Genomic DNA, 15005 nt, shown 5'->3' on the forward strand with positions numbered 1-15005 from the left:
GGCCCCCCCCCCCCCCCCCCCTAAATCCGCGCCTGGTTGTACCTTGCTCTTATTTTATCTCCTGGACCTAATATCTATTAGCATACGTCTATCTTGTTAATTAAGGATTAACTTGAATATATTTTTCATGTTATGGAGATATAACACAAAAAACCGGAGTGTACTCTAAATTTAATCTACTTTACACAATCCCTGTGAAAATCCACTTTTATTGATGGACTCTTTTCTCTTAGAAATTATTGCGCTGCTGTATAAGCCTATCAAAAGCGACGTTACAAACGGCGACGTCAATTTTTTACGTTATGGGCTGATAGCATAAATTTTAAAGCCAATGAAAATGCTTGTTACAAGCAAGATTAAATTATTCTACAATACCCGTTTAGATATTTATTACATATATATATATCTTGTATTATGTAAACTAGATATTTAAATCGATTGGCCCTCCAATTGTCATCCACCATAGTGCCACCCCCACCCCGCCCCCTCCTCGTTATATATATCAATAACCTTAAACTTATGCAGTAAGTGACTTGGCTATGATGGCGATTTATTACCTATTATTTACCACTGAGTAAGAACATGTGACTTAATCTTGAGCGAATTATCAAGTAAGTAAACTATTTTTGCAAATTATTACTCATATTCAGTGAGAACACATGTTGGCTCATTTATAGAACCCCGTGTATTCAAGTGATTCATTTAAGTTTATGGAAATCCATTAAATATTTATGTGTGTGAATAATACTTTTAAATATCTTTGTCTGTGTGTGAAAACTAAGCGAAATATTACAATAAATTCACTTTGTTTCAAAGGGCTTCTACGCTAAGGAAGGACAGATTTTTCATGTTGTTATATATATATAAATATATATTCATCAAATATTGTCTCAAATAGGGGTTTCAAAAAGGACTGATATCCGTTCCTTTTTACCGGTCGAGATTGGATGAGGTAGTGCCTGGAATTTTGGCCTGAAACTCCTTACGTGTATGGTTTTATTAACGTCGGCAAATGTTTCTTTCGTGAATTATGTTAATATTTTCGGTATTACATTATAAAGACCATGCGCCAAAAATCAGCTCCTACATGTAGCTTGTAAACAGTCTTGATTTTTTTTTTAAATAAAAAGCTTTCCCCGACACCAGTTATTGTAGTCGAGATAATTTATTTTATAGAATTATAGAAAAAGAATGTGTGCATAAGGAACCGACGTTTGGTATATACTGTTTGGCATTACTGAAAATTTTGACGAAAAGTTTAAAATAAAATAAAAATCCTCATATCTATCCTTGCTAAGCTTCCAAATCCTCTGAGCCAGCCGAAAAGTAAAACGTTCCTTTCATGTTTCAGATCATCATTTGTAGCATAACTCCTGTGACCATGTCGACGAACCAACAAACAAAGCGTGCCATTAAGAGGTTGATGCAGGACCTATCGGAGCTGAGGAGGGAACCGGTGGAGAATGTGTCGGCGTATCCACTAGATGCCAATATGTTTGAGTGGCACTGCAATTTTAAGCATGAAGATATCATCTATCACCTTCTATTGTTCTTTCCCGAGAACTACCCTTACGACAGTCCAAGTGCGGAATTTGTTCCAGTAGGGTTTCGGTACAATAGTGGTGCAACAAAGCCAGGTAAAAAAGGAACCAAAGTGTGTCTGGATATTTTCTCTGACTTCGCCGATATCCACACGGAGTGGAAGGATCAGAAGTCTGTTGGCTGGTCTCCAGGTAAACAGACTGCGATATGAATTTCTTTGATTAATATAATATGTCATTTAATGAATCAAATTATACTATATGTTACTGTTAGTTTTCTCTCTTTAATCATGTTTTAATCCACACTATGTTAGTGTATATCATGGACATTTTTACCATTTTGCTTTATAAGCATGTATGTACAGGTGTACAGATAGTGTTTAACATTCATTGTAGTAACCCATCGTTCATTAATATGTGTCAAATCTTTTGATTGATTTTTTTTTTATAAATAACCATGATATAAATAAGTGGAAAGCCTTGTGATATTATTAAAAATTGTGCAATTATTGATCTCATCTTACATGTGACATTACAGTGTATTTTTTCTGTAAATGTTAAAAACTTGTCTCTTATAATAATATTTATAACTCATTACTACTATTACATTATGTGATTGTTATTTGATATACTTGTGTTTGTCGCAATAATAGCTCTCGAGAGCTAATGTTCCATGTTGCTATGTATACCACTTTAAGTAACGCCTCTTGTGTCCTGTATCTTGTACCAGGATATACCATACAAACCGTCCTCCTCAACGTAGTGGCCTTCCTTGCCGAGACCCAGTCTGGAGACAGTTACTGGATGCAGGACGCAACGAAAGTCAACCTGAACCTCTCACAGAAATTCGTTTGTGACGATTGCGGTCATACCTATAAGAAGCCATTTCCCTCGTTAGATCACGGTAAACCAGAAACGAAGAAAAAAGTCGATGCAAAATCAAAGAAAGGTGAACCGATACCTGGAATAATCGATTACATGTCCAAGGAGGTCTTTAACAAAGGAATTCCGAAGAGCGATTCGGAGTTGTTCGGATACGGGCTGATTGTCTCTGGGCCAAAACACAGGCCCTCCCTGACCACACCTTGCGAGACACTTTCCCTGGAGTCGTATGAGAGCATGAAGAAAGCAACCGGAAGTGTGAAGAGCGTGATGCGAGAGGATATCAGCTACTTCTTGCCTATGTTTATACATCCGCCCCATGGGAATAAAATCAGAGAGGTGTTTGAATCGACTCTGAAAGAGTGCGCCGTCATTCTTCCGAAATGTAACCCAAAGAAAACTCCCATTGAGGAAATGGTGATAAAGGTTATCCCAAATCTGATGAGCGCCACCGTCGTCGAGTTTAGCAAGGGGACGCAACACACCAGTGACAATGCCCTGAATGGGTACTTCACTCTGCACAGACTATTGCTGTGGGCGTTGGATACCTACCCCACCCTACAAAAGGAAATCGACAACAGACTCAAGGTAACAGTCAACATGTACTACTGGCACTCGGTATTTGTCAGTTTAGAGGTGAACTTCAGACATACACAGGTGACAGATACTTTGTATGGCATAACCACTTTATAACTCAGAGGACTGATATACATATTAGCTATACATTCCTTGACCTAATCATTTACGTCATAACTGTAAGATTGGGTGTCTTTGACTATTCCTGTTCTTATTCTTTAAAAAGTCTTACACGATGCCTATTTTTTATTTTGAACTATATGCTGTATTTTGATAATCTTTTGTTATTCTTTGAGATAAGCATATTTCAAAAGCAGTTAACTATGATTTTCTATTTGATAAGTTTATTTTTAAAACAGTTGATATGGTTTTTCAATGAGATTAGAATATTTCAAAAACGGTAAATATAAGTATTGAACTAATTTCGGTTTGAATTTGTAGTCAATATGAATGCCTACAAAAGAAGACATATTCAGCATGAGGATCTAACGGGCTTTTGTCCAGTCGACATTCATAGTTTATATGAATGCCAACTGAAAGTATTTCAATGCTTCTGCAAAGATATTCTTTCTTTTAATAGAGGTGACAACAAAATGGTTCAAGGATATCTTCTAACTTTTGCAGACGTTTATCGACAAGGAGGAAGAAAGAACAAAGAAGGCATGTCCACATATTGGGGAGTGGCTTATGTTGTTGACAGCTTCCTCCAAATACAGGTATGTCAATAAGTACAGGTATGTCAATGAATACAGGCACTATATACTGGTATGTCAATAAATACAGGTATGTCAATAAGTAAAGGTATGTCAATAAATACAGGTATGTCAATAAGTAAAGGTATGTCAATAGATACAGGTATGTCAATAAATACAGGTATGTCAATAGATACATCAATGAATACAGGTATGTCAATAAATACAGGCATGTCAATAAGTAAAGGTATGTCAATAAATACAGGAATGTCAATAAGTAAAGGTATGTCAATAAATACAGGTATGTCAATAAATACAGGTATGTCAATAAATACCGGTATGTCAATAAATACAGGTATGTCAATAGATACATCAATGAATACAGGTATGTCAATAAATACAGGTATGTCAATAAATACCGGAATGTCAATAAATACAGGTATGTCAATAAGCAAAGGTATGTCAATAAGTAAAGGTATGTCAATAAATACAGGTATGTCTATAGATACAGGTATGTCAATAAATACAGGTACGTCAATAAATACAGGTATGTCAATAAATACGTCAAAAATACAGGCATGTCAATAAATACACGGGCGCTGTCATTAACCTTTGATGTGTGTTCCATGTTTGTCCAAATTGAATACCGAAAAATTATTTAAATACTAATTGCCAAGCTTGATACCTTATGCTTCCAATCGAGGTATTGTCCCCCCCCCCTCCCCATGTAGCATGTGTGTCTAGCATATCCTCTATTGATACACGAGTAACACAATATTACTTGAGTTCATATTTGTTAGACTAGCTTTGAGCTGCAAAACCTTTCTTCACCTCTAAGAACATTTGTTTCTCCATCTTTTTTTTGTGTTGGTTCATGTTGTTCTTCCATTTAGTTTTAGTTTCTCCCGTTTCTGTTTTTTGTCTCTTCGTACTGACTTTTGAGATCAGGGCCCATATTCCTGAAACCAATCTCATACTCGAGCATGAACTCTGTGCTCAAACCAACTATCTTCAAGCACTAAAAACATGTGACACTGTAACAAAGTCAAGTATTAACATTGAAATAGGTATGACAATTAAACTCTTTTCTCATTTCTTATTTTTAAATTATTTACAAAATGTGAATTTGTTTATGAATTCATGACTAGAACAAAAAACTGGCTTTGAGCACGGAATCTGAGATTGAGCATGAAAATGGTTTCATGAATACGGGCCTTAATGTCGTCTTAGCGAGTAGATGTAGTGGTATACAGTTTCATTTGTATGAATACCATATCGAAAGCACATATCTTCAACCTCAGAAAACACATTTTCATAATAGACTGTGTAGATTTAGATACATAGAGAGTCGAATTGCTTTGTAACTGCAACACCTCTTTGGGTCACCATATATCCGGGAATGCTCACTATATTTAAAAATTTGCCTGTTTCAGCCTACTAAATGTGGGCAAATTCATTTTGTCAGTATAAAAAAATACAACTACAAGTCAACTTTGAAGGCGAAATTTATTTTGCGCTAATTTAGGATTTCTCTGCTGAATCCACTCATTTTTGACACAGGTGGGAGGGCGCTGCTGATGCGTACCTTTCCGAGAGCTGGAAGCGTCATGTGATGTGGTACGTGAAAGACGACTCCCAGCTTGGATTCCTCGACACAGACAAGAAAATTCGAATCAAGGAAACTTTTGAACGAACACAAGTCAGCCGAAAACTGCTTGCCTTCCAGGTACGTAACTCTGGAGTCTTGAACTGTTCGTTGGGACATATAGCATACATGTGGATTATTTAGCTCGTATCATGCTATACTGAGGGCCTTTTTGTGGTTTTTAAACATTGCCGAGACAAGAAACATTGCTTGAGCCCAGCAATGATTAAAGTACGAAACACAATTTTTAATTGATTTCGGATTAATAAAACCTAATAATGACAGATTATCACCGTCCTCAAAAGGGATCAAGTTAGCTCTCTTAATTGAGGTCAACCAATCAGCATCCGATGTTTCGTCATGTGATGAATTAAATAAACCAGAGATTGAATTTTATTTGCCTGACGTTTGCAGTATGTGCAAAACTGTTTATCAGGAATTCAAAGATTTTGAATATTTGTTTACCCGATGGAAAATTTACAAGACATTTGTAAGACCAGGTGCAGTTTGGCACACACTGTATTCTCATACTATTTTTGTAAAATAGCCAGTAAAATGTCACCCTCTGTTTAAGGTACTGTTCCTTGACATCGCTATGCCAAAAGGAATGAGCCGGGATGCCATGAAGAAGCGGTATGATGATAACATGGGATTCCCAACAAACCAAATGGTGGCAAATATGAAAATTTCTATCCAAAAAATCGGCGACGCCAAGACATACCAGGACTGGTTTAAGGTGGGTGTAAAGGGTAGAGGATCTAGGACTGGTTTAACGTGGGTGTGAAGGGTAAAGGATCCAGGACTGGTATAAGATTGGTATAAAGGGTAAACGATCTGGCTTTAGTAACCCTCAAACAAGATTTTTAAAAAAACCGCCAGGCTGAGGGCTGGATTTACATGGCGGGTGTCATAAATGAACCAGAAGAAGCTTACCCTTCCGGAACACCTGGTCTAATTCTCCTTGCACTTTTACTGGGTCTCAATGTATAACTTCCTTTGCTAATTTTGTGTTGTATTTTTTATGCTTACTTATTGACTTTGTGTTTCTGTGACAGGTGGTAAACCTGGAACCTCCCACGGATGACGAGATCTACAACCGACTGGTGGCGTCCGTCAAGTACGCCATATACACTAACGGCTACCACTGGACATTTTGGAAGACAGGTGGTGGATGGAATGCTGTGCTGGCCAAGTACAAACCATATGTGCCAAAGGATAAGACAGGTGAGTAGAAATACGATGAAAATCTAAGGTACATAAACACATAATGTATTAAAACCACCTACAAAAGGAAACGTATTCTGTAAATATGTATACATGTGTATTATTATATATAAATACATATACATAGTAATCCAAATAGGGATAACTACCTTTATTAGTTCCAAAGATAAGCGGTATAAATATCTAAATATTGAACCTCGTAACACTTTCGAAATTTGTATCTATGCATTGCTTTTGTAAATTAATCATATCTTGCACGGTCCTCTATAACTCTCACAGTATTCTATAAACATCATACACAAATCTAACATCGTTCTATAAACCATCCCAAGATGTCCTTGTACACCAAATCGGATTACTCAAGGTGAAATAGTATAAGAGATATGTCCTGGACAATTTTCTCTGACGAAAAAGGGACGGACGGAGTGCAAACTTATAGCCCCCCCTCACCCCGGGAACCGGTTGGGTCTTAATATTATCGAAAACATGTGATATTGACTTTCATGAGAAAAAAAAAATCCAGGTGAAATAGAAAATACAAAATCAACAAGGGTTTGATTAATTTTAACATTCAGAACACTGATGCTGATCACGTTTTGTTGATTTCCTCTTTATTTATGCTGAGTTACAGTGATACACGACCTTTTAGGCAAATTACCCCGCTTTAATCACCCGTGATAAGTGTATTCAATTTCTAATTCCATGCGGCTTCTTATTTCAGCCAAAGATGATGATGAAGCTGGATCAAGTAAGGGTTGCAAAGGGAAAGGAAAAGGAAAAGTTAAAAAGGCTGAGAGTTCAGACGACGACGAGGAGGATGAACCAGCTCCAGCAAAGCCGGTTGGCAAAGGGCGTGGCAAAGGAAAGGCAGCACCTGTACCAAAACCAGCACCCAAAGGCGGAGGCAAAGGAAAGGCAACACCTGCACCAAAACCAGCACCCAAAGGAAGAGGCAAAGGAAAGGCCAAAGTTGTACTCCAAGACAGTGACAGCGAAGATGAGATGGAGGTAGAGCCAGCCCCTGCTAAAGGACGCGGAAGAGGTCAGAAGAGGAAAGCTGAGGAACCAGCAGGTCCGAAGGCTAAAAAGGGAAAACCTGGGAAAGCTGCAGCAGCTCCGAAAGGGAGAAAGAAGTAAAATGATGTAAAAGGAAATGACGAGTTTCTGTGATATACTTGGAAAGTTTGAGGATGTCAATTTTGTTTGCAGGTTTTTTTAATGGATATGATGATTTTATAATTGTTTGTTTCTGACAAACAATTTATTTCCTTACATGGGTGTGAGGTTTTAAAAAGTATGGTGTATATTATTTTTTATCTAAGTGATACTTGTTTCTGCCATATGATAGAAAAACAACTATAAATACGTATTAAACGTATTTCGAATTTATCTATCTTATGTACTTATTATTTCAGAATGTAATATTGTGCATCATAGTCTCGATAATCCAGCTGCCTTTATTTGCTTCCGTTTAAATGGCCGTATTATGAAATATTTTTGTATTATAGGAATACATTTACATATCGAAAAGAACATTTTCACGAATTACTGACTCGATAGTGTGAAACAAGTTGGACAATATACATATCTGGCAATTACACTGCATTGCTAAAGTATGATAATTAAACTTATTCCTACATGGAACGTTTGAAAGTGTTTAATAGGTGTCTGGTGTGGTTGTTAGGAAAGTCGCAAGGATGTGAAAGACAGAACATAGCATAATCATATTCATGAAGAACATAGCATAATCATAATCACGATACATCTTTTCCATCATTGTGTATAATATCTGAGTTTGTCATGATCAGATAGAAAAACGCTGCCAGTTAATTTAAAGACTAATACTTATGACAGAATAATTGAGAGCTGCACCTTTGACAAGTTTTTTTTTAAAAGAAAATGTTTTCCAACATGGCGACTCCTGCTAGAAAACAGGAAGTTGATCATAACAAATAGACACCTCCCTAGCTTCTTCTTCTAGCGGATGTCGAAGTTTCGGGGTCGTTAGCCAATGGGGTTGGGGGAGGAGTTAGAATGTGTGATGTAGGACGTGGGAGGGGTGTGGAGTTGGGATTATTCGGACGTCACAGATTTTACGAAACATTGCTACTGTTAATGAGATTCCAATCCCCCAGTCTTTGGATCGCCCCTAGTAATATCTTGGGGGGCGTCTTGGTGTAGGAAATTGTCTTCTTTTTTAAGACATTTTCTGAAAAAAAAAGCTGGTTGCTGATTCTTAACTTACAATCACAGATTTTATGTCATAGTAATATTGAACATATGTACATCACGCTTACAATCAATTAATTTATTCAAAATTATACATATAATTTAATATATGTATTTTGCATATTTGTTATATTATATATTTAATATTTGCTCAGTGTCCATGCTGGTACACTAATGACATCACAATCATCAGAGAATTGTTAATGCCTTATTTAAAAAAATCCAGGTAATATTGTAAAGTCTAGTATGAAAACAGACATTTTCTCTATATCTAATTTGGTAGTTACCTACATACTTTTCATGAGCTGAAGTTTTCATGGGTTGAAGCAGTCATACTGGAAATACTTCGTCCTGTATTTAGAAACGGTTCCTGATGGCTTTCCTTTTGTTTGGATGTTTTATCATATCCTTCAGATCTTTCTACATCGACTTTCAATTTCAGTCTTATACTTGTTTGTTGATCCACAGGATTTTTTCCAGATTTTTATCCAAATCTTATTGACTGATCAGTCTAAGTGGACGAAACGGCCTTTTTGTGCAGCATAATGGTATACTTTGTTTAAATTTCAGCATCGAAGCACCAATTGTTTAAATGGATGCTTCCTTGCATCGTATTTTCATTGTCCTGTTAGCCCTTTCACCCTAGGTAACTTTAGTAGACTCTTCCATAGCTTTATTTGGATGAGTCCATTGGGGTCCACAGTGGTTAAGATGTGTATAGATATTAACGTGCATATTCATAATTTACAAATACATTTGGATAAGGTATCCCGAGTACTGTTTGCACACCAATAATGCAAAGCAAAATAATGTCACTCTCATTTTAGAGGTATGTATTTATTTTATATTTTTACACTACTTTGACCATTATGTTGCCGTGGTTAAGCTCATTTGGTGATAAAATGAGTTGTTCAATTTCAAATATTTCAATTTGTCACTAATCTCATTGGTTCATCTGTCCATTAACTTTGACTTAATATTCAATCATTAAATGCAGAGCGATATTATTGATTTCGTTTGATGTGTCCATTGACATTTTAGTTTGCACTGCATTGGAAAGACAGACAATGAATATACTATATTGAGAATAATTTGAGTTCGTGAGCGAAACAAAACCAGTTCAAATTTTATTATTTTTCATTCTTTTTAATTAGTCGAAAAATGTTTACGTATTTTTTGTACGATCTCTGATATACATACACAGTAAACATGAGGGTTTAAAGTAAGAGGGAGTAGATGTTGTACATTATTTTGAGGTCATTTTTGAAACTCATCAACCATTATTTAGTTTTACCAACGCTACATTTGTTAATCACGCTAAGTGTATCCGACTTGAATGTGATGTTCAAGTATACTCATCAGTTGTGAAGAAAATAATATTTTAAGAAATTATTATTATTCAACACACATCTAAAAATAGAAATAGAGTTTTGTATTATTTATCATTTATATAAAATGATAAATAGTTGAAATAAAACAAAAAACAAAACACTTTCTTGACTCATTTATTTTAATAATTTAAGATGAAATCTGAAGATTGTAAACATATATACAAGTGAACTCGCTACTGCTGCCATCCGTATGCAAACTAATCACCTCATTATTTTTTCTACTACAAATTTTCTTTCTCCGCTCTTCCAAACAATTTGGTCTGTATTGAAATTCGTCATCTGATTGCTATACAGCCAGTTATAAAATCTTTAATTTACTAGTCCTGCAATGAAGTGGCCTGTTCTTAAATAACGAGTAGAAAACGTGGCGAAAAAATGGTTTATTGTTAAATCCTCGCATGATTGATGTCGTAGGGTATACTGATGCAGCTTTCCATTTTATTCACAAATTGAAAAGTATGTACATGATTCTGTCTTCAGTTAACATATATTTGAGCGATCTATGAAACGGACAGACATTATGTGGTGTCCTAGGATGGGATTCGAAGATAAGGTTGAGCTGAATTTTTCCACTGCTTGGAAAACATCTACAACATAAGCGATGTTCATAAATGTTTTTTTTATGATAATAAGCCTGTTTCAGAATAACTTGTTTATGAAACTGTTAATCAGTTAACTTTAAGTATGTTTAAAACATGCTCAAATTCCTGACCTGTTCCCTTTTCATTGATACCATATTGAACCTACTGTGCAAACACACAACTTACAAACATCAATATTTATATATATCGTATATATTTAATCAATATTTATGATACCTTTTGAAGTATATATAGAAAAATAAATAAATGAAACTTAATTACTATTATATACATGTAAAATTGATTTTAAAACGCATGCTATTTCAGTAAAAATATATTTTACAATTGCTTTTAAATAGCATTATCCTGTATGGAATTAAATTAATTCAATACCACTGAAGCATATCTAAATATTGACGTTAAAATACATTTAAATATATTTCTTTATATGGACACACATAAGTTAGTTCATGTTAAATGTAGTTTAAAATGACGTATTAGACACACAGGACTTAATTACGGTACATAAATATTTACAATGCTTTGCATGATAATGTCAGTCTGTTTCAAAACGTCGCATTACAAATTAAATAACAAAGTTAATCTTATAAACATAACAAACTTGACAATACTTTGTATCCGCGGATTGTTCAAGACCTTTACCATTCTAACAAATGACAGATCACTGTTTCTCAATCCAATTTGTATTTCACTATGGATTCAATTTTGGGTAAAGCAATTGTTTTTGTTATATATTCCGATTGATGTTTGGCGCCCTAGTGTCCTGAATGTGATCATGGGCAGACATATTCATGGAATCAAAGTAATCAGAGCTGCCAATTATTTTGTATACGAAAAAGATTCGTCCAGCTGGCTATGCCATTTTACAACCAACCGTTTATCATAACTGCGGTAAACAGGGCAATGCAATTTGCGCAGTGTATGGCGTTTCATACATAGTACATTTTAAGCTTACATACAGAGATTTTGGAGCACCTTTTCATACTATTTCATTATTTCACAAACTATGTATAAAAAGGCAATTTAATTGCTTGCTATAACTACATATTCGACGGCCTGGCAATCAAATCAATGCCAAATTTATAAAATACGATATAGTGCTTATTTGAAATAAATAATATACAAATAAATGCATAATTAATATGTATAGTGTATATTAATAAAACTAAGAGTTTCATAAAAGCGTTTCGGAACATTTTGCCTATAATTAAAAAGGAATTTAAAAAGCTTAACAAAATCTTAACGCATTATTTACTTAAGCAGGAAATACTGTTACTTTAAGTTAACTATTCTCTCCCGTTCGATATTAATCAATAAATAGAGATATAAATATCATTTATGCTCCCAAATTACTTATGAAAGAACGAATACAATCATGCGCTTATTTCAAGAAATAGAAATGATTACATCTTAGCTAATCACGGTGAAACTGTATTTGTACGAAATTAAAACGAACTCTTATTTCTAATCTAGAGCGTCACCATATCACATATTCACGCTTTAGGCAAGACTACTGGAAAACGAAAATAATGAATAAATAATATATAAAAATGATCATCCACACTTATCTAATGTGTTACCATATCACATACTGTATGCAAGCAATTTGTAAAATAAATTTAACCATAAATAACATACAAAACGTTTCAATATCTATACTATATAGTGAGTCATTGCATGAAATGGTTCATAAACATTTCACCAGACTTAAAACTATAATTAATATATATATTAATAAGTCTGTTTTGACCATCCATCTGTCATATGTCCTCCATTCTTCGGTAGACAACAGTAACAGTGACTTTCTATTCGAGTTATCGTTCGTTTAATAGTGATAACGATAATACTGATTGCCGGCATGGCACATACCACTGTATAACATACTGATAATTCCATCTTCTAATTCGCTAGGAATTCAGAAAAGAACGGTCTTGCATTGCTGGTGTTGGCAGAACGCACCCTGCTTTTTTCTTTTTAATAATAGCAACACAAATCCAATCTTGGTGTGTTCTTGTACTCACTGAGAAGAAAACACGGTATCTTAACAAATTGCACAATGCTATACACCATTTTTTGGTCAAAATATTCATGACCGACCACAAATCATGGTGTGATCTACATTGGGCTGAACCTGTATGTAAGTACCTCATATTCTAGCCAAAATCATCACCGCGTCCTACTAATAGTTTGAACAATCACAGATTGAGGAGACACGCATGCGTGGTTCTTTTAGAACTTCTACGATTCGCACCATCATTATAGAAATGTTCATGACTGCTCTCCAACAGTGGTGCGTTCTCCACTTGTCTGAGAAAGAACTTCAACTCCTAGACAACGACTCAACCGTTCGTACCTGATCATAAAAACATAGTATCCATATTTGTCGAGCTTGATTTTAAGTTACTAGCACTACTCCAAATACCTTTAGGTAGATTATAAATTAATCATCACACAAGGATTAACTATCATATTGTTATATGGTAATTTACCTCATTGGAGAAGAACGTTGCGTTTCACTATCACACTGATTAATGGAAAATATTTGGCTTTCGCAGTTCTTCTGTCGTCAGCTTTCGTGTTGTTGTGAGGCGGGATACCCTGACTAACAGGAATCTTTCCATGAGTCAACTAGTTTATAGTTAAGTTTTACTCCATAGGAAATATCACATCAACCCTGGACTTATTGTGCGAAAGGAGGCCAATATTGACAAAAATCCATTTAAATCACTTGTTGAACTTATTTTACCATTCTACCGACTATGAGTTACCACACGTCCTAGTCGTCGTGATAACGACTGAAATCTTGCGTCTATCAGCTTGTAGATTCCGTCCTAGTATCGTGATCAAAGGTATCACAGATGGCAAAAATCTCGTCCCAATCACCATTATAGTCAGCACAAATTGGCGTTTCGGGTTTAGTCACGTGACTGTTGTCGTTCTCGTCGCGGCCTGTTTGTTGGGTAGTGAGGAGAGGAGCATTACTACATGTGGAAGGGTTGGGGCTGTCTGTATTATGGGTACTGGCTCCTGCCGATATGTCGCTACTTTCACTCACTGACCAGGGTCTGTGTTGGGAATGACCATTCGATAAAGGATACTGAGAACTCTCCGGATTGGAGGTCAGGTTAACGATACACGTTCCATCATGCTTAGATGGATTTTCATTGGGTGATTTAGACCAATTAAATTCGTTATCCTCTTTTAAGTTGTCTGTCTCTGAATTATCTATATCACTTAACGTGTCATTGGCTGGAGGAAATGAATCTAAAATCTCAGTGTAAGCTTCCTCCATATAATCAGACACTTCTTTGGGACTGATGACTTCATCAGAATCGAACGACTGAGACAAATCGACGCCATTTGCGTGATTCCAAACGTCAGGTATCACGTGATTTCCGATGGGAACACTTTGTGTAGTTTCCGGTCCCTGGTCCGTTACACTTTCTCTCCGTTCCTGGTCAACGGTAGTCTCTCTCACATCAACAAGGTCAGGCTCATCATGACCTGCAGCCATATTGGCTTTTGTGGTCTGCAAGATAATGTTATTGTTTTAAATCAAAATGTTTTGTTTTATAATATTTAAGGAAATCAATCTTTATTAAGAATTGACCAACATTTGTCATTTATCATTTTTTTGAACAGAGTAAAATATATCATAAACAAAAAACAATTACAACTTTTTATGTATAATGCTATAAAAAAACCCACCAGAAATGATTTTTCCTTGCAATATCCGCTTCCACGCTAGTCCATTTTTATTGATAAAAAACCCAGACCACTGTGACCTTAAGCGGGTAATCTGTCATGGCTGATGACATTAAAACTTCACGATCTGAAATATGTATCTTACTCCATTGTGGACCGATGCTACCATTTTCCTGGTTTCGTTACTCGACACACGTGAAGTTCTAGTCTACCTTATAATGATTCAAATCAGATTTTGCATTCATTTTTTTTTTATTATTGATTTTAACCAACCCGAATTTGTTACTGGCATTAAAAGTAGAATTCTAGGAAGAATTTAAACGTGTTACTAAAGTTTCAGAAGTATAAAATCACATATCAGACAAAACAGAATCGCAATTTGACGAAGTTGGACTATTTTTTATAGGGTAGCATTGACCAATAAGTGTAAAATAGCATTATGTAGTTGAAAGCGAGCGGTCAGCTAGTAACTTAATCATGTTTGTAGTTCTTCCCAACCCCCTTTCCCCCTTACCCCC

At 35.5% G+C, this 15005-nt stretch overlaps 2 protein-coding genes across 7 annotated transcripts in view; one reads left to right on the plus strand and one right to left on the minus strand.

Annotated features, from left to right (window-relative positions):
• The window catches only part of LOC110465163, a 12089-nt gene extending 1878 nt beyond the window's left edge, over positions 1 to 10211 (plus strand). Inside the window, exons 2-8 of the mRNA XM_021520804.1 lie at positions 1352 to 1733; positions 2272 to 3011; positions 3624 to 3715; positions 5252 to 5417; positions 5911 to 6072; positions 6392 to 6560; positions 7282 to 10211. Of these exons, the coding sequence (XP_021376479.1) occupies positions 1382 to 1733; positions 2272 to 3011; positions 3624 to 3715; positions 5252 to 5417; positions 5911 to 6072; positions 6392 to 6560; positions 7282 to 7697 (2097 nt within the window). The 5' untranslated portion in view covers positions 1352 to 1381 and the 3' untranslated portion in view covers positions 7698 to 10211. The remainder of the gene's footprint in view (positions 1 to 1351; positions 1734 to 2271; positions 3012 to 3623; positions 3716 to 5251; positions 5418 to 5910; positions 6073 to 6391; positions 6561 to 7281) is intronic.
• Positions 10212 to 11056: 845 nt separating this feature from the next.
• The window catches only part of LOC110465167 (diuretic hormone receptor-like), a 175274-nt gene continuing 171325 nt past the window's right edge, over positions 11057 to 15005 (minus strand). For all 6 annotated transcript variants that reach the window (XM_021520818.1, XM_021520849.1, XM_021520826.1 and 3 more), the window contains one exon: positions 11057 to 14311. In XM_021520818.1, coding sequence (XP_021376493.1) covers positions 13595 to 14311 — 717 coding nt within the window. In that variant the 3' untranslated portion in view covers positions 11057 to 13594. The remainder of the gene's footprint in view (positions 14312 to 15005) is intronic.

The sequence above is a fragment of the Mizuhopecten yessoensis genome, unplaced genomic scaffold (assembly GCF_002113885.1).
Source record: "Mizuhopecten yessoensis strain PY_sf001 unplaced genomic scaffold, ASM211388v2 scaffold1557, whole genome shotgun sequence".
Lineage (NCBI taxonomy): Eukaryota > Metazoa > Mollusca > Bivalvia > Pectinida > Pectinidae > Mizuhopecten > Mizuhopecten yessoensis.